Source organism: Lynx canadensis, chromosome C1, assembly GCF_007474595.2.
Source record: "Lynx canadensis isolate LIC74 chromosome C1, mLynCan4.pri.v2, whole genome shotgun sequence".
Lineage (NCBI taxonomy): Eukaryota > Metazoa > Chordata > Mammalia > Carnivora > Felidae > Lynx > Lynx canadensis.
Window position 1 is genome coordinate 193,348,904 of NC_044310.1, and position 19,790 is coordinate 193,368,693.

At 37.9% G+C, this 19,790-nt stretch overlaps 1 protein-coding gene across 5 annotated transcripts in view; it reads left to right on the forward strand.

Moving 5' to 3' along the window:
- PIKFYVE (phosphoinositide kinase, FYVE-type zinc finger containing) overlaps window positions 1–17,415 on the forward strand; it is an 81,890-nt gene extending 64,475 nt beyond the window's left edge. For 4 of the 5 annotated variants that reach the window (XM_030324196.1, XM_030324195.1, XM_030324199.1 and 1 more), the window contains 11 exons: window positions 644–739; window positions 2,428–2,511; window positions 3,597–3,694; window positions 5,441–5,605; window positions 8,032–8,091; window positions 8,748–8,924; window positions 9,915–10,018; window positions 11,054–11,182; window positions 12,266–12,527; window positions 12,932–13,006; window positions 14,122–17,415. In XM_030324196.1, coding sequence (XP_030180056.1) covers window positions 644–739; window positions 2,428–2,511; window positions 3,597–3,694; window positions 5,441–5,605; window positions 8,032–8,091; window positions 8,748–8,924; window positions 9,915–10,018; window positions 11,054–11,182; window positions 12,266–12,527; window positions 12,932–13,006; window positions 14,122–14,237 — 1,366 coding nt within the window. In that variant the 3' untranslated portion in view covers window positions 14,238–17,415. Of the gene's footprint in view, window positions 1–643; window positions 740–2,427; window positions 2,512–3,596; window positions 3,695–5,440; window positions 5,606–8,031; window positions 8,092–8,747; window positions 9,638–9,914; window positions 10,019–11,053; window positions 11,183–12,265; window positions 12,528–12,931; window positions 13,007–14,121 lie in introns of those variants that run through there. The other variant, XM_030324201.1, reaches the window with a different exon arrangement.
- The last annotated feature ends 2,375 nt before the right edge of the window (window positions 17,416–19,790 follow it).

The window sequence follows — 19,790 nt, forward strand, 5'->3', positions numbered from 1 at the left end:
TGAAGTCAGAGGCTTAACCGACGGAGCCACCCAGGCGCCCCAGTAATAGTTTTTCTTAATATTGTGTTTCTGGCACAGCAAATAGCTGTTAACACGAATGAATGAATGCCTCCCTAGGAGCTTTAGGGTGGAGGTCAGGGGATCAAGATTTGGGTTAAAATGGAGTCACACCATTGAGTTTCCATATGATAAATAGGAGAATGGCTGTGTTATATTATTTCTTGTTGGACTACTACTAGACGTGGAGCTGTGTTCATCTCAAAAAGTATTTATGATGGATAGCAGAAGTGTGAAAGATTTTGTTCTACTATAAGCCTGAACAAAAAGTCTTGTAGCAACTGTGTTATATTATTTCCTCTTGGAAACGTGGAAAGCGTTGTATAGAGTAACTATTCCGGAACCCTCCGATTTGAAAACCGATCTGACAATTTCCAATTACCTTTAAAAACTTTCTGTTGATAACATTTTCCTTGGCTGTTTGGTTAAATTCTACATACATTTTGGCTTATTTAGTTATATTCTTGTAATTATGCAGTATTTACCTAACTTAAAATTGTCATGAGATTTACTTATAATGTGTTAGTGGTTTGTGTAGATGATTTTCTGCTAATTTTGTTCTTCTTTATTTGAAAATTTTGAACAGTGATCCAGATAAACACTACTTAATGTATGAACACGAACGGGTACCCATTGCTGTTTGTGAGAAGGAGCCCAGCTCCATCATTGCTTTTGCTCTCAGGTATTATTCATGGGACTTTTCACCTGTGATTAGATCTTTATATTTTATGTATATTTACTAACCATCTTATTGTTGAGATCTTTTATAGAGAGTGGGGAAGAATGGTTAAATATAAACCAAAATACATATTCTTAGGGCACAATAGCTTGTTCTCTTTGTGTATGAAAGTGTATTCTGTACCCAGATAATAACCGGATGATTCTTAAGCAAGCTTCTACTTAGTAAATTGACTAGGCAAGTTATTTACTTACCTTTATATCCTCTAAACATTCTCTGTTCTACTGTGTATCCCTTCCTTACATTTACTTACTGATATACTAGAATGTCTTATGTCGTCTGAGTTCCTTTTTGTGCTCTTCATTTCCTTCTTGCTTCCCACACGTAGCAGGTAGTTTCCTTACTAGAGTAATGCCGTTCCTATGCCTTAACCCACTTACATGCCCACAGTTATCATGTGTTTTAAACAAGCATTCCTCTATAAAAGTATTTATATCTTCTGTCTAAAAAGACAGCACTTTTAATTTAATTTAATTTAATTTAATTTATTTATAATGTTTTTAATGTTTACTTATCTCTGAGAGAGAGAGAGAGAGGGAGAGACGGAGCACAAGGTGGGGAGGGGCAGAGAGAGAGAGAGAGAGAATTCAAAACAGGCTCTAGGCTCTGGGCTGTCAGCACAGAGCTGGGAGATCATGACCTGAGCCGAAGTCAGACACTTAACCCGCTGAGCCACCCAGGTGCCCCTAAAAAGACAGCACAGACAATATCTTGGTAGTGACAGAACTTAGTTTAAGTATAATCTAAGATGTTTAATTAAAATTTTTTTTCTGTTGGAAGACATTGAAATTTAAAATTTTCTTTTTATATATTATTTACAAGAAGGCTGCTTATTCAACAAATACTTAAATGTCTATAAGATGTGGTATAGTAGGTATTGGATATGTAGAAGTAAACAAGGTAGATTTATATGCCTTAGCATTTATTAGAGTTCACACGTTTGGGTAATGAGGAATTTCTTTCCTTTAGGAGATTCCATATGACAATTTTTTTTTGTTGTTTTTGCCTTTTGGCCTTTATGAAGTTAGTATTTGCTTCTTACTTTATTGCTTAGTCTTGCTACATTAATAGATAGGTAAGAAAGCCAACTAAATAAAAAATTCCTATTGTACTGTTAGGAATGGAGTATATTAGTAGAAGTCACTTTCTTCTAATGTCTTGGAAAAATAATACATGCTTATCTTGTTCCCTGACATCTGTCTAAATTAGGGCTCCCAGACTGCTAGTCTAAGAGTTGAATTTTTTTCTTAAAGTTTAGTACCTCTAAGTAGAAAAACATTCTCACGTCCCTTTTCACAGTTACACTAAAGTCTGAAGTTTTTATACTTTAAATTACCTGTTGTATTCCTGAAGATATTTGGTCTAAATATTAATACGAAGGCTTTCACAATCACTGTTTAGGATATTGATACTGGTTGGTGTGTTGGTTTGTATTTTGCAGTATTATCTGTGAAGATGACCTTCTTCATGAAGCTTCTACTTGATAACTTTTGTTAGTTGACTCAAACATGTTTAGTTACGGGTACACAAAACGATTGTATTTCTGTAATGCAGAGCTTATTCTAAAGTATATGATTTATTTTGAAGAGAAGTTTAATGTTTAACATGTTGCAACCTATTTCTACCCTAAGTTGTAAAGAATACCGAAATGCCTTAGAGGAATTATCCAAAGCGACTCAGCGAAACAGTGCCGAAGAAGGGCTTCCAACAAATAGGTAATCTGTGATTGAGTAGAATTTATTTAATTTGGCTATATGTCATCATTTTTTTAGTTTTTTATTTTTATTTTTATGAAGTTTATTTTGAGAGACAGAATGCGAGTGGGGAAGGGGCAGAGAGAGAGGAAGACACAGAATCAGAGGCAGGCTTTAGGCTCTGAGGTGTCAGCACAGAGCCCGACATGGGGCTTGAACTCAAGAAGTGTGAGATGGTGACCTGAGCTGAAATCAGAGGCTTAACCCACCGAGGTGCTCAGGCGTCCCTATGTCATCATTTTTTAAATGCTCATACTTCAATTTTATTGTAATATATTATCAGCATGAAAGTTTCTAGGATACCGACAGTGGCACTCAAACTTTAGCCAACAATTGACAGAACAAAATTCAAGTATAGCAAAAGGCCTTCAGCGGTGCTTTTGGATAGTAGTTTTCTGATCATGGCCATAGAAGTTCAGTGTATATTGCAGATTTAAACTTTCAGCATTTTAAATTCTCCTTATTGTTTTTATTTAAATAATACTAACTTGTGAAATTAGTAACCCACTGCTTTACTTTGTAATTTAAACTACTTGTGAATTTTCCATAATAATTAAACGTTCTAATAGTTTAAAAACAAAACCACCCCCCCCCCAAACTGGTTCTTTTAGTATGTTCGGTATTTTACACATGTAGACAGAAATTGTCGTAGGCTCATTATTTTCTTATTGAAATAGGTTTTTGACTTTCACTAATGTGACACAATTTGATCTGATTTATTAATGTGGTAACTAGACTGAGAAATACGAAATTGGTATTTTCTGTAATTGTTTGACTTACAGGTGCTAATATAGCTCTAATGGACTTGGGGAAAGTATTATAAAAGGCTCTGCTGTCATATATTTTCCATATACTTTCATAGTTACAATATTTTGCTTCAGAGGAAGATCTTTCTTCAGTGTTACAACCTGTGTTTGTATGACTTATGAATTGAATTTTGGATACTGTGGGTGGGGTTAGGTGGGGAGTCAATTAATGTAGGAACCATTTTCTGTGTGAATAGTATGAATCTAACTTTTCCTTTTTTTTTTTTTTTTTTTTTTTTGTACTTTGGACAGCCGACCAAAGAGCAGCAGCCCTATTAGATTACCCGAGGTCAGTGGAGGACAGACAAACCGCACAGCAGAAGCAGAACCACAGCCAAGTAAGATTGTACATAGAGGAGTAGTTATTATTAGTTTTATTTATAATTATGGTTTGAAGAAGAAAACATTAAATAAGAAATAGCATCTGGCAAGAATTTATTACTTCTGGTCTTTACAGTATTATATGCGTTAATAAATTTTTGTATGCTCTCTTTTATACATACTTTGATTTCGTTTGATCTTTACCTGACTATTGGATTTGAAACTTCTAGAAACTCATAGGTCTCTGCAAGAAGAAGCAGAATCTGCCTTAGAGTTTTCGGTTTGAAGTATATAAGCTAAGAGTGGCTTTAAAAAACTTAAACTTTTGTGTTTTGAAACTTAAAAAAGTTTTTACAGTATTGTTAGCATTGTGAAAAGAACTTTTCATGTGTCATGTCCTTTAATCCCCATAATAACTACTAAGAGTTACTGTATATATCCTCAGTTTTTATAAAATTAAACTTAAGTACCTTGCTCAAGATTACAGAAGTAGCTGGAAGGTGGGATTTGAGCATGGATCTCTTTGGCTTTGTCAGGAATCTATTCACTACAAATAGCAGAAGACTCAAGTGACTACTGGGGCTTAACCAAATAACAGTTTATTTTTCTAAAAAAGCAACATCCGGAGGCAGGCAGTTGCTGGCATTGGTTCAGTTAGTCAGCATTGTCATGACAGTAGAGAGGGTAGTTTCTTTATGATTCTCTTAAATTTTCCTCATGATCAGAATGTTCCAGTTCATGTCTCCATTTGAGGCAGAGAGAAGGGAAGTAGGTATAAGCTGCAGCTGTTTCCTGTGATGAGGAATGCAGAGGCTTCCCCTGCAGTCTCATTGGCTAGTGAGGAGTCTTGTGACCACCCCTTCCTGGAAGGAACAACAGCGCTGTCCTGGTTGCTTATACAAATCGTGATTCGTTTTCTGGGGTTCTCCACATTGCCACCCCAACCAGAATTGCAATTCTTTCAGCAAGGAACAAGGTGGGCTTGGATATTAAGGAGGCCATAATGGGGTCTGCCACCCTAAACTAATAAGCACTTTATGAATGACATTTTATGTGGATTTTATAGATGGTAAATTGAACAAGATTAGAATCATATATGCTAAGCTCAGAGATGATACATAGATGATATATATGTATATACCAAATTCAAAACTAGGAATAAAATTACAGAGTGAGCTAGGGCGCCTGGGTGGCTCAGTTGGTTGAACGTCCAACTCTTGATTTTGGCTCAGATCATGATCTTATGGTTGGTGGGATTGAGCCCCTGCCCTCCCTCCTCCCCCCCCCCCCCCCCGCCTCCGGGATCTGTACTGACAGTGCAGAGCCTGCGTGGGATTCTCTATTTCTATTTCTCCTTCTCTGTCTCTTCCTCTCCCCCCACCCCAAGTAAATACATTAAAAAAAGGTATGTAAGCTTTGGCCATCTTATACTAATTTCTGAAAAATGCTGAAAAAATCTTATATTTTGCTGTGTTAAAATATAGGAACACAAATGGTACAGAGATATTACCTTTAACTCTGAATTCTGTTTTTCTGTAGAATTTCTCATTTTGATATATAGCTACCTGAACATTGCTCTTCTTTTATGTTTCTGATAATAAAAGTGCTTGACGAACCACCTCCCCACCAAACCCATAAAACATATAGAATAATGTTATTACCTTCGTGTAATGGGTTCTTGCTAAGAAAGGAATGAGTTGAAAATCGTTTTTTTCTTTTCACCTGTAGTGACCTGTACTTAATATGTTACCTTTTATTTTTAGCCAAAAAGACTTCTGGAATGCTGTCCTTCTTCCGAGGGACAGCAGGGAAAAGCCCTGATCTCTCTTCCCAGAAAAGAGAGACCTTACGTGGAGCAGACAGTGCTTACTACCAGGTTGGGCAGACGGGCAAGGAGGGGACGGAGAATCAAGGTGCTGAGTCTCAAGGTGTGTTAAAGGAAACCAAATGAGCTTATTTTAGCTGCTTGTGTTCTTTCTAGCCTTAAGTAGTTAATTCTTACTGCTGAAACTCAGACATTCGCTGTCTTCTCATGCCTCAGTATGGCAGAGTGGAAAAAGCATGGTGCTGATAGAGACCAGATGTTATTGCTGTCACTTACTGTGTGGTAGAATCAGAAATCCTTAGTTTCCATACCTGTAAAGTGGCAAAAGCAATGTCTTCTGAGGCTTACTAGGACTGAGTGACATTACACACGTAAAACATGTAAGTCACAGTATATATTCAAATGTTTTCACTCCACTACCCCCTTAGACACTTCCTTTCTTTTCCAGTCTCTGTAGGGTTGAGGGCATTGATGTCTGCCTTCGTTTTGATATTTTAAAATATGTCTACTTGATTGTGTTTGGATATGAGGTTAGACCAGGCATAGGCAAATCATGCTCACCTGTTTTTGTAAGTAAAGTTGTATTGGAACATAAGCACACCCATTCATTTACTTATTGTCTGGCTGCTTTTGTGTTATATTAAAAAATTGAATAGTTTTGACTGAATAAAATACTTACCATCTGGCCCTTACAGAAATAGTTCGGTGACCCTGGGTTAGATCATGAATTAGTAGTCTACAAGATAGCATAATATATTTTCATTAGTACTTAAGCTATCTGTTTAGGATTCTGTAGGCTTCTGTTGGGCTGTAATCCTTGGAAGACATTGGTGCTTAGAAAACTAATTTTGAAATGTGAGACATAGAGGATTATTTCTTCTAACTATTAAAGTATGTTCCAAACTTGCAATAATTAGAGTAGATCTAGACACACAAATCAAATATAAAAAATTGCTCTGAGGTAGACACTAGTATATCTTATGTATTGTGTATATATCTTAGCGTATAACAAAGAAAGCATCTGGGAATGCAAGCCGGTGCAGCCACCCTGGAAAACAGTATGGAGGTTCCTCAAAAAACTAAAAATAGAACTACCCTACAACCCAGCAATTGCACTACAAGGGATACAGGTGTGCTGTTTCGAAGGGACACATGCACCCCCATGTTTATAGCAGCACTATCAACAATAGCCAAAGTATGGAAAGAGCCCAAATGCCCATCAATGGATGAATGGATAAAGAAGATGTGGGATATATATACAATGGAGTATTACTCGGCAATCAAAAAAAATGAAATCTTGCCATTTGCAGCTACGTGGATGGAACTGGAGGGTATTACGCTAAGTGAAATTAGTCCGAGAAAGACAAAAATTGTATGACTCCACTCATATGAGGACTTTAAGAGACAAACCAGATGAACATAAGGAAAGGGAAACAAAAATAATATCAAAACAGGGAGGGGGACTAAACAGAAGAGACTCATAAATATGGAGAACAAACAGAGGGTTGGTTGCTGGAGGGGTTGTGGGAGGGGGGACGGGCTAAATGGGTAAGGGGCATTAAGGAATCTACTCCTGAAATCATTGCTTCACTGTATGCTAACTAATTTGGATGTAAATTTTAAAAAATAAAAAACAAAATAAAATAAATACAAAAACACTAACTTTAAAAGATATATTCTCCCCTATGTTTATTGCAGCATTATTTACAATAGCCAAATTATGGAAGTAGCTCAGTGTTCATCAACAGATGAATGGATAAAGAAGTAGCATCTATACCATTTATATATGTATATATTGCAACAACATGGATGAATGTAGAGGCTATCATCCTAAGTGAAATAAGTCAGAGAAAGTCAAGTACCATATGATTTTACTCACATGTGGAATTTAAGAAAACAAATGAAGAAAGAAAGAAAGAAAAAAGACAAACATTCTTAACTATAGAGAACAAACTGATGGTTACCAGAAGGGAGGTGGGTGTGAGGATGGGTGAAATAGGAGAGGGGGATTAAAGAGTGTATTTATCATGATGAGCACTGTGTAATGTAATTGTTGAATCACTATATTGTACAACTGAAACTAATATAACACTATATATTAACTACACTGGAATTAAAATTTAAAAAAGATTATCCATCAAAAAAAAGTATCTCAGGCTATTAGAGAAGCATTATTCCACACACAGGGAACACAGTCATAAACTTGAGAAAGAAGTAATGGAAACTTGATGTAAGAGTGGAGTTAGTATATTACTATCAGAGGCATCAGATACAAGAAAATTATTCTTCAACCTGAATTTCTCTATTTTTCATATGAAAATTGATGTTTCCAAAGGTACCTATATTTTTGTAATAGTCTACACAAGCTTAATTGTACATATAATACTTGCTTGAGAGTGATTTGACCAGGATAACAGGGGGTTGACTTGTTAGTTTTTATTATTATGTCGGGGGTGGGGGGGGGGGAAACAAAATGAACTGGTAACCCATTTAAAACTTTGGCTTAACTAACGATATTAAACCTTGTAGATGAGGTAGATGGAGGAGATACACAAAAGAAACAACTCATAAATCCTCACGTGGAGCTACGTAAGTAAGAGATAAAATACTGATGGTGCAGGGACGGGGACTGTAATTGAGAAAACTGTTATTTAAGGCTTCTAGTTTTATACTAGATAAATATCCTGTTTCTTAGAATAAATATTAAGTCTGTGTCCTGACATAAGCTTTATTTAATCTAGATTTAGTTTATAAAATAAACATTATTTAGTTTATAAAGAAACTTAGTTTAAATTATAATTTAATTTATAATGATTTGATTTCTGACGTTTAAGTAATTATTATGTAGTCTAGAGCTATAGCCATGACCAGGTGTCTAGCATTTTGTGTGTGTGTGTGTGTGTGTGTGTGTGTGTGTGTGCCAAAAACGTATCATCCAGAATATGTAGTAAAATTTAAGATGTAAAAGCACAATGAGGAAAATACAGTAACCTATAAAGTTAGAAATGGGTCTTATTTCATGTTTGATTTTTCTGTAAGGTCATAAGGTGCATTTTAATTTTCCTTGAGGGTTACTTTAACAGAACTGTGATAAACAGGGATGTAGATGTGGCGTGAGAAATGCCGTCATGAAGAAAACCAAATGGTCGCATTTGTTGGTGGTAGGAGTGAGCAAGAAGGAAGAGAGATTTTTGGCTCATAAAAGCCCCTCACCCCCCTTTTATCTTTAACACTTCTGTTTATAGAATTTTCTGACGCGAATGCCAAGTTTTACTGTCGGCTCTACTATGCGGGAGAGTTTCATAAGATGCGTGAGGTGATTCTGGGGAGCAGTGAAGAAGATTTCATTCGTTCTCTTTCCCACTCGTCGCCCTGGCAGGCCCGTGGGGGCAAATCAGGAGCTGCCTTCTATGCCACGGAAGGGAAGTCTTTTTATCTTCTACTGACTGAGTAGTAGCTATCTTTTGCCCTCAGATAATTTAGGACTTACTTAAATTGAGGTTTTATGATACTGCCAGTCGTCAAGCAAGGGTTTCTTTTTTTATGGTTGAAAGGATGTAATAATTTTTAAGAGTGTACATATGTGTGGTGTGTATTTAGAGACAGACATTGATCTGATCCTTGCTAAACTCTGATCTGGTCCTGACTTCTCCAAATGTAAATAGTAACAGAGAATTTCTAGAAGAGTCAAAAGGGGTACCTCAGAGCTGGTGAGAGAAAGATAAAAATACAAATACTTAACTTGAAAATCGGAAGGCCAGGTTCTTCACCTGCAGAGGTATTATAGAAGGTGATGACCGTTTGTACTTTATGTTCCATTCTCCATACTCTGGGAGCAAAATTATTTGAGAAAATGCCGCAGGAGGAATGTTGTTTGATACAAGCCTTCATAACTGTGACTTACTGCACTGTTAACAAAGGAGTTTATAAAATTTTACTTAGTAGTTAGCACTCAGTAAGTAGTTTTACTTAGTATCTAGTTATGAATTTACGTGTGGTTCTTGACTACATAAATCCTCAGGAACCTGTTGAGCCCTCAATTACTTGAGAACTATATTCTATTTATTTGTTTGTTTGTTTGTTTGTTTGTTTGTTTATTTTTGAGAGACTGAGAGAGAGAGACAGAGGATCCGAAGTGGGCTCTATGCTGACAGCCAAGAGCCTGCTGCGGGGCTCGAACTCACAAACTGTGAGATCATGACCTGAGCTCACGTCAGATGCTTAACCGACTGAGCCACCCCAGGCGCCCCATTGAGAACTATATTCTGATTAAAATTTTCTCTTGACATTAGAAAATATCCCTTAAAGCTATGAAGCAAACAAATCATTTGGGATCTTTGGAATGATTTATTATAGATTACCTCAGGAAATACTGTGACTGAATAAACACATGTGACACTTCTACCTTTTAGATGATAGATTCATTTTGAAGCAGATGCCTCGTCTGGAAGTCCAGTCTTTCCTCGACTTTGCACCACACTACTTCAATTATATTACAAATGCTGTTCAACAAAAGGTAGAAATCCCAAACCTTGGTCCTTAATTAGAGTTTTCTGGGCTTTTTCACATCCTGAGAATTCATCCCAATGGCAGGCTTTTCCATGCTAAAATAGGGACAGGACATGACTAGATCTCTGTTATGTTATTAAAGTGTGAGAGAATGTAGTCATTTCAAACCCTCTTTCCTACCTTTGCCAGCCAGGAACCAAGAGATCTTGAGCAGGTTGCATTTAGTGTGTGTGTGTGTGTGTGTGTGTGTGTGTGTGTGTGTGTGTGTGTGTTGTGTGTGTGTGTGTAGAAACATTAAGATTGAATGCTAATGACTGCACATTAGAATTTGTAATTTTGTTAAGACAGAAACTAGAAGCGTTTGTTAAGACAGGTGTATGGATCCTTAGGTAGAGAGAGAGGCAACCAGGGGTTCAGGTTTGCCCACTTGACATTTAGCCATGATCTTCCCAGTGAGTGTATAAGGGAGTCACATAGATTGTTTTTCACGTATGGTTTATTGCATATTTTAGGGGAAATTATATGTCATAGTAAAATTTGTGATTTTGAGAAATTGTAAAGCCTTATCCTTTGGGCAAATATTAAGGATCATTAATGTTTAGGGGCGCCTGGGTGGCGCAGTCGGTTAAGCGTCCGACTTCAGCCAGGTCACGATCTCGCGGTCCGTGAGTTCGAGCCCCGCGTCGGGCTCTGGGCTGATGGCTCAGAGCCTGGAGCCTGTTTCCGATTCTGTGTCTCCCTCTCTCTCTGCCCCTCCCCCGTTCATGCTCTGTCTCTCTCTGTCCCAAAAATAAATAAACGTTGAAAAAAAAAAATTAAAAAAAAAAAAAAAAAAAGGATCATTAATGTTTTTATTGGCATTGCTGTTTTACTTTTCACTTGCTTCTGAGATTCAAGGGTTTAAGTTTCTTTCAAGGCCCTCTGGTCCTATTAATAGAACATTAGTTTGGATATTACATGGATAATCCAGATATGGGTATTAAATTACAAATAATCATTTTTGATAAGAGTTGACTTTCATTTTTTTTTTTTTCTTGATCAGAGGCCCACTGCATTGGCCAAAATTCTTGGAGTTTACAGAATTGGTTATAAGAATTCTCAGAACAATACTGAGAAGAAGTTAGATCTCCTTGTCATGGAAAATCTTTTCTATGGGAGAAAGATGGCACAGGTAAGGATATTGAACTATGCAAGCCACTTAGCTACTGGAAACTTTGGCACTTCTGGTTCCGGATTATAAGGAGTTAGAGAATAACATCTTATTTAATAGTATTAAGCCTTTGTTGCTAGGCCAATTTTAACTTTGGAATTGTTGAACCCTGTAGGAAAGAATAAAGAGGAATATTGTAGATGGGTCCTAAAATTTAACCTCTCCAATATCCTAGAAACACAGAATTACAGAATTAGAAGGCAGATCTGTTTCCATCTCTGTTTTAAAGATGAAGAAACTAAGACCCAGAAAAATTTAAGTTTTTGACAGTCACACAGATACTACCAGAATTCAGGTTGTTTTAGATTCTAGAAAAGTACCTTTCAAGAGTGTTGGTCCTTGAACTGTTTGTCCCTAGTCTGGTGAGGTAAGGAGCTTATACTAGAATATAATTCAATGCACTGCTTTCTTCATTGAGAGTGTGGTGCTGTGCTGAATGAACAGTGTGCTTAATGATGCAACTGTTTCACATTCTAGCACTAGCTCCTTATGTTGTCATGAGCCAACGACAATTGACTAGCATTAGTCTGCAGAATACACTTCGTGTTGCACTGATCTAGGACCTAAGTCCCCTGACTTTTGAGTGTGTGGCTTTTACTACCCCAAAATTTCTAGAGACCTGCTGTTGCTTCTACATTGCCGTAAGTATTGCATAGGGTTTTGGTATCAAAGCTGTAAGTTTCCTAAGACTGTTTGCATCTGTATTTTAACTGCTTTACGATTCAGTGATATACTTTTGGAGTTATTTGTTAATGTTTCTTAAAGTTGATTAAATGTGTTAGTGTATTTCTTGAAATGTTTGAGTAGTTGACTACCTAGGTATTAATTTTCAATGATGAATCATATCACCATTTATTTTATGTATTGAACAGTTATAATGCATGCATTTAATGGCTTCTATAAGTTATGATTAAGTTTTAAAATTAAATTTAACAGTGTATATAATGGTATGGGCTGTAAAGAGTCTTTCTGCATTTCCAATTTAATTACATTAATTCATTGCACAACTCATGCATAAATAACAGAGAATTTCCTTTCTGCTAGGTTTTTGATTTGAAGGGTTCACTTAGGAATAGAAATGTAAAAACTGATACTGGGAAAGAGAGCTGTGATGTAGTCCTGCTGGATGAAAATCTCTTAAAGATGGTTCGAGACAACCCCCTGTATATCCGTTCTCATTCCAAAGCCGTGCTGAGAGCCTCGATCCGTAGTGATTCCCACTTCCTTTCTAGCCATCTCATTATAGATTATTCTTTGCTGGTTGGACGAGATGATACCAGCAATGAGCTGGTAGTTGGAATTATAGGTAAGTCGGCAAGCATACCTTCTAGTTCATGATTGAAGCCAGAGTATATTTGAAGATTATACTCAGCCTGGTCTTGTAATAGCTTGTTAAATATTTTTACCAACTCACACTTGAAAATTCACAATCAATAGCTTTTAAATTCTAGTTACCTTCTATTCAGTGTCCTCATTTTCATTTTCATTATCTTTACCAAAAACAATCTGTATTGAAAAAGTTACTTGTAAATGAAGTGCTGTGAAGTTGTAATGAGGATTGAATGAATTAATATGGAGACAAACCTTTGGGACAGCACCTGGCAGTATTGTTAGCACTCAGTAAACATGGTAGAAGTAATAGTAATTCCTGTCGTTATTTTCTTACACTTACTAACGTAGCTTTACTGCCAATATTGCCTCCTGTAACAGATTATATTCGAACATTTACATGGGACAAAAAGCTTGAGATGGTTGTGAAGTCAACAGGAATTTTAGGGGGACAAGGTGAGCAGAATTTTTGTTTATTCTTTAAACTGTTCTTCTGCCTTCCTTATCAGTTAACATTTAAAAAATGGATACTTTTTTGGGGCACCTGGGTGGCCTCAGTTGGTTGAGCATCTGACTCTTTTTTTTTAAAAAAACTTTTCTAACGTTTATTTATTTTTGAGAGACAGAGCACGAGCAGGGAGGGGCAGAGAGAGAGGGAAACACGGAATCGGAAGCCGGCTCCAGGCTCCAGGCTCTGAGCTGTCAGCACAGTGCCTGATGCGGGGCTCGAATTCCCGAACCATGAGATCTTGACCTGAGCCGAAGTCGGATGCTCAACTGACTGAGCCACCCAAACGCCCCAAGCATCTGACTCTTGATTTCGGCTCAGGTCATGATCCCAGGGTTGTAGGATCAAGTCCTGTGGCAGGCTCTGTGCTGAGCATGGATGGAGCCTCCTTAAGGTTCTCTCCCTCTCCCTCCCTCCCTCTGTCTCTCGCTCTCTTCCTCTTTCTTCCTCTCTCTCTCCCTCTCTCCCCACCCCCCACTGCCTCCCTCCCTCCCTTTCTCTTCCCGCTCCTCTCCCTGCTCATGCTCGCTCTTTCTCTAAAAAAAAAAAATAATAATAATAATAATAAAAAACCCCAGAAATAAAAAGTGGGTACTTTTTTAAATTCTAAAAAAGTAAGTGGTTATCTCTGATTTTATCATTTCCCAGATGATCAAATAATAAAGGGAATTGCGTAGGTGGGGGAATAATTGGTTTTAAATTTGTGTTAAGTTGCCAAGGGTTCTCAAGTTGAGAAGTTACCCAAAAAAGGCCATAGATTCTGAATAAGAGGTTGTCTCTAATTAACACTTCAATCTTCAAAGTTCTCTGAGCACTGCCAGCTCCATTTGTGCTTTCAAACATTTCGCATCTCTAGGCAAGAGCCAGTCTTTTAAAATGGAACCCCCTAGCAGGAAGGACCTGTCCCATGTCATGGGGCACAGTGAACACCCCTCTGTCCTTTCTGAGACTGCTGTGGTGTGTGTGTCTTTATGGCAGTTTTCATGAAAGAACATAGCTGTTCAGATCAGTTGTTGATCAACTATGTAACAGCTTTTTCCCTTTGCTCTTTTCATAATCTCAGGTAAAATGCCCACCGTGGTCTCTCCAGAGTTGTACAGGACTAGATTTTGTGAAGCAATGGACAAGTACTTCCTGATGGTACCAGACCACTGGACAGGCTTAGGTCTGAACTGCTGAAATAGACCATGAGTGAAAAGGTGCCTGGAACAAAGGACCAAAAATAAGCTACATGTTTTATTTCTTCATCACATTCTCCACAGTATGCCAAGGCCTTTCCGTTCTGTGGTTGTGTGGGCTCCGTGTACCTGAAGTGTTAAAACTCCATGGATTTGCACTTTGGTTTTGATACCTACAAATTAGCTGTCCTTAGGCCGGGAGGTTGCATGAACATTTTTCCACTTAAGCGGGAATATAGACCCATTTCAAAGGATTAAAGACAAATGTGTGGTCAGAGATGAGATAGGGTAAAAAACGGGTTGTCAGACTTGTTAACAATCCTGTTAAGAAAATAACGTCTCCTAGATTGTGAGTTTCCTGGCATCATGTTGGACATATTCTTTACTTAGAAAGCATTTGTAGAGCTGGTGACTTTGTGTTTCTTATGTGACAAGTAATGTTATGTATTATCAGAATTTATGAAATCTTTAAAAAATTCCAAATTATACTATTAATGGCCAGTCAAACAGATTGACACAATCTGTTCTTGTTTTATTGAAGAATTTGACTTAAATTGGGAACCCTGTTGTGTGTTCTTATCTTGCTCTGGTTTTCAGTATGCTTGATGTTTTTTAGGTTCTCTCTTCTCTGTGGATGACAGGAGACTATAGCTATTAACTCGAAGCCTTCTTTTGGAGCTGTTTTTTAAGCTTGTTTGTAACTTTTTTGCAATTAATGTGTTCAACTACACTTATCTGCACCTGCTCATCTTGTAGGTTTTCCTCCACTTTCAGGGAAACAGTAAATGAGTCTATAGTGACTAAATTCCCAAAGGGAGAATTACTAAGGATTTTTTTAATGTAAAAAATGAATTAGACCTTATCCAAGAAATTGGGTGAGAGGTAGGCACTTGCTTGCTTTTTGTAAAGGTAAAGTGTCTTTTTCAATACAGATAGCAATTTCAGTGGCATCTATAAAACTAAGAGGTTTCTAGTGTGGACATCCCTGTTTCTTAACTTTCTGTGCCAGTTTCTAGGCCAGTTCTGATTATTGAGAAATGTTAAGAGATAAAATATTTGTAGTAAGGAACTTCTTGTTTAATAGAGTTTTGTTTGTTTTAAAATATGATCAGATAGAGTACTAAACTAACTATCTTTGGGGAAATAACAGAACGCCAAATATTTCCTTGTGGCTTCTTTCCCTAACAAGGATGCTTGGGGGATTTATAAAGTTTTATATAAAGTTCTATTCTTTTCAGGCTTTCCTGTAAGAGCACATTTCTATTGTAACTTTCACGAAACAAGCAAAAGGAATCTGGGTACATTCCGGTTACAGAGACTTATAAGTATGTGAAATAGGAACATTTTGGAAAGTTTGCTTTAGAGAATGAAAACATTAGTTTGGTGTTTGGTGCTTATTGGAAACGTGGTTTCTTTTGAACTAGAAACAAGTTGGCCAAGGACTTAAAACTGATGATAAGCTTAAAAAAAAAAAAGAAAAAAAAAAACCCCGCAAAAACCTGGGTGTGCCTTTTGAAAACACACAGAACACTGGTGGTTTTAGAGGAGAAAAGGACTGCGTCCTGCAAGAGAAACATTGGAACATTGTTAACTTCTTGTGAGTCCAGGAACAATGGATCGTGCATCTCATTCTGAATGTAAACACGTTTTGTCTCTGTTCTTTTTTTCTGTCAGGATACTTGGGAGTATTTATCTTGTCCGTTTCCTGCACCCCCAGTCACGCACACCTCCACAAGGTATCTTCCCTCAGCTGTAATCAGGTCGTTTTTCAGTTTTAGTCTCAACACTATGTGTATGTGTAGCTTGGATCCTTCACTGGAATAACTCCTGATAATAATATGTCACGTTGATTTTGTTTGGCTTGCTCATGACTTGAAAGATTATTTTTTAAAGCACTGCTGCCTCTTAGATAATTCTGTGGCTAAAAAAATTCCAGGATAATATAATCTTGAAGCAATACTTGCTGCCTTGCAAGGGTGACCTGTCCTTTTAAAACTGTCTTAATGCAAGGGAAATTAATTTGTCATGAGTGGTAGAACTATATCCTCAGCCCTTGCTGCTTTTGTTGAGGCCACTACCATATATATATATATATATATATATATATATATATATATATATATATATATATGGTGTTTCAAATAGCATGCTCTTCAGTGGTAAGCATTGAATGACTGCTCGCCTTTCTTGAATTCCCTTTCAAGGCTTGGAGGATGTCAATGTTGGAAAGTTACGACTGAGGAAGATACCAGAGTACTTTCTTCCTTAGAATAAAATATGAATCCTAAGAATAACTGATAGTAGCATAAGAAAACTATGTGAATGTGTTGCATTGTATAAAAATACTATTTATAAATGTGAAGGTTGTTGATGCCATCAAAACTTTATGGAAAAATAAAAAGGATTTCCTTTTTTCTTATCCAAGCCTGAGAAAAATAAGGGGAACCAGCTATTGCAAGCCCTTTTGTAGTCTGTTGAATAATTTAAATTTCTAGACATTTAAAATTTCCTACAAAATATGCTGCTTATAATTTTTTTCTTGATCCAGTTGTGAGTGCTTTTCTAGCCTTGGCTTTTATTGGGTTTTGTAAATAGGGTCGTATTGGTTTTGGTGGCATTAGTGTCTCCTTGGCATTTTACCCATTAGCAGTGGGCTTGTATAAAACTGCCAAGGAAAAGTAACCTACCTGTAGAAAGTTTGCTTAGGTAGCAGAGTGAAACTGTTGTGAATGAGCCTGGTGGGGAAACAGGTCAGGCCATTCATTATTCCTCAAGTGTTAACATACTGACTTATGCAGTATTCAGACCATCTAGTGCAATGCCTTTTTGTTTGTTTGTTTTTGTAACACGGGTGCAGTGTATTATAGAAAAATAAAGATTACAATCATGAGCAGTTTTATTAATGCTGCTGCGCTGGTTTTGTAAAAAATGTACATTATGCCTTTTAACAGGTTTAATTTTAACTAGAGAAATGACATTGTAAATCACAATATCCTCTTTTAATTTAATATGAAAAATTCAATTAACAATATTGAAAATACTTACTGTATTATATTGTATATATTTCTCTACCTTGGTTCTAGCTGTTTTATATGATTGACATGTTATTTAAGAGATAAAACTGCCTTGACCTTTTGGAGACATACTATAAATAAAGAACACTTACAATAAACTGAGAATCAACTTCAGTTTGTTTTGAATCGGCTTCAGGAAATTAACAAGGGGAGATGGAGTTTGGGGCCCAAACCTCGCCCCTCGCCCCTCGCCCCTCGCCCCTCGCCCCTCGCCCCTGGCCTCTGGCCTCAAAGCGTTGCCTTCTGTTCATTCTCTTCCCCATCATTTTTCCCCCTGGAGAATTTAAGCCTTTCACTAGTAAATAGCCCTTCCTTCTTAAGTCTCAGAAAGGGGGTCTTAAACCTGTGTGTTTGCGTCTACCACTAATGGCCTCGCCTCTTCTGTCCTCCTCCTGGTCTTCATGTGTTTCCGTTTTCCTGGCGGGACGCTCAGGAAAGCCAGGGAGGGCCGAATTCGCCTCTTTGGCAGGCTCTCAGCTGTTGGCTGCTCGCAGACGTGTTCAGACGGGACCCGCCTGCCTGCGGTGGAACCGCTGTGCTGCAAGCTGGCAGCTGTGGAAGCGCGCTCCCCTTCACCGCGCCTGGGCTCCCCTTCACCGCGCCTGGGCTCCCCCGGGCCACAGCGTCGCCGCCTGGCGGCCGCCGCGTCAGCTCCTGCGGCCCCGCCTCTGCCCTGCGGGTAAAGAGACAGTGCAGGCACCTGCCAGCCAGTGCTCTGTTCCCACTTACCTGAAGGAAGTGTCTTGTGTTGGAAATTCATTTCTTGTACAATTCCTGGGTCAGTGCTTAACAAAGTTAAGATTGTTAACCCACGTTTAAAAACTGTGGTTAGGACAATCCCAAATGTATCATCTTCACCGCGTTTAAGTATATACTTTAGTGGTGTTAACTATACTCACGTTGCACAGTATACCCCCAGAACGTACTCATCTTGCAGGCCTGCAACTGTATCCATTTAACAACTCTTCCTGCTCACCCTGGTCTCTCGTGATCATCCTGCTTTCTGTTCCCGTTAATCTGACCACTTCGGGTACTTTACGAGAAATCAGACAGGATTTGTCTCTCTGGGGCCGGCTTATGTTGCTTAGTGTCCTATCCTCAAGATTCATTCATGTTGTAGCATTTCCTCCCTCTGTTAAGTTAAATGCTATTCCAGGTTGAATGATATTCCATTGTATGTAGGCACCACATTTCTTTTTTCATCATCAGTGCACCTTTGAAATTGCTTCTGCCTCTTGGCTGCTGTGAATAATGCTATCACGAACATGGAAATTCAAATGTATGTGCAAGATTCTTTTAAAAACTTCTTTTAGATAAATATGGAGAAGTGGGATTGCTGGATCACAAGGCAGTTCTATTTTTTTTTAATGTTTTGAGGAACCTCCACACCGTTTCCCCTAGCAGCCATACTGTTTTACGGTCCCACCCACTGTATACAAGGGTACCAATTTCTTCACATCCTTTTTTAACACTTAGATACTTATTTTGATGGTAGCCATCCTAATGAGTGTGACATAATATCTCATGTGCTTTTTCTAAGTTTTTTCTTTTTTAATTATTGTTTTTAAATTTCTTTATTTTTGAGAGTCAGAGCACGATCAGGGGAGGTGCAGAGAGAGAGGGAGACACAGAATCCGAAGCAAGCTCCAGGCTCTGAGCTGTCAGCACAGAGCCTGATGTGGGGCTTGAACTTACGGACCACGAGATGATGTCCCGAGCCGAACTTGGATGCTTAACCAGCTGAGCTACCCAGGTGCCCCTCTAAGTTTTGTTTTGTTTTATTTTTTTTTTAATTTATTTTATTATTTATTTTTGAGGGAGAGAGAGAGGGGTGTGTGTGTGTGTGTGTGCGTATATGTGCACATTTGTGAGTTGGGGAGGGGCAGAGGGAGAGAGAGAATCCCAGGCAGGCTCTGCACTATCAAGGCAGAGCCCGATGCAGGGCTGGAACTCACGAACCGTGAGATCATGACCTGCGGAAATCAGACACTTAACCCACTGAGCCACCCAGGAGCCCCTCATTGTGGTTTTGATTTGCATTCCTCTCATGATGAGTGATGTTGAACATGTTTTCATATGCTTGTGGATCATTTGTACATTATCTTTGGAGAAATGTCTATTCAAGTCCTTTTGCCATTTTTATTTGGACTCCTTGATTTTTTTTTGTTGTTGAGTTGTAGGAGTTCTTACATGTTGTGGATGTTAACCCCTTACCAGACATAAGATTTGTTAGTATTGTCTCTCATCCCATAGACTGCCATTTCAATCTGTTGATTGTGTCCTTTGATATGCAAACGTTTTTAAGTTTGATGTAGTCCCATTTGTCTCCTTTTGCTTGTGCTTTTGGTGTCATAACCAATAAATCTTTGCCAAATTCAGTATCTTGAAGCTTTCCCCCTGTTTTCTTCTAGCTTCACAGTTTTAGGTCTTAATGTTTAGGTCTTATCAACCCATTTGAGCTTTTTTATATGGTGTAAAAT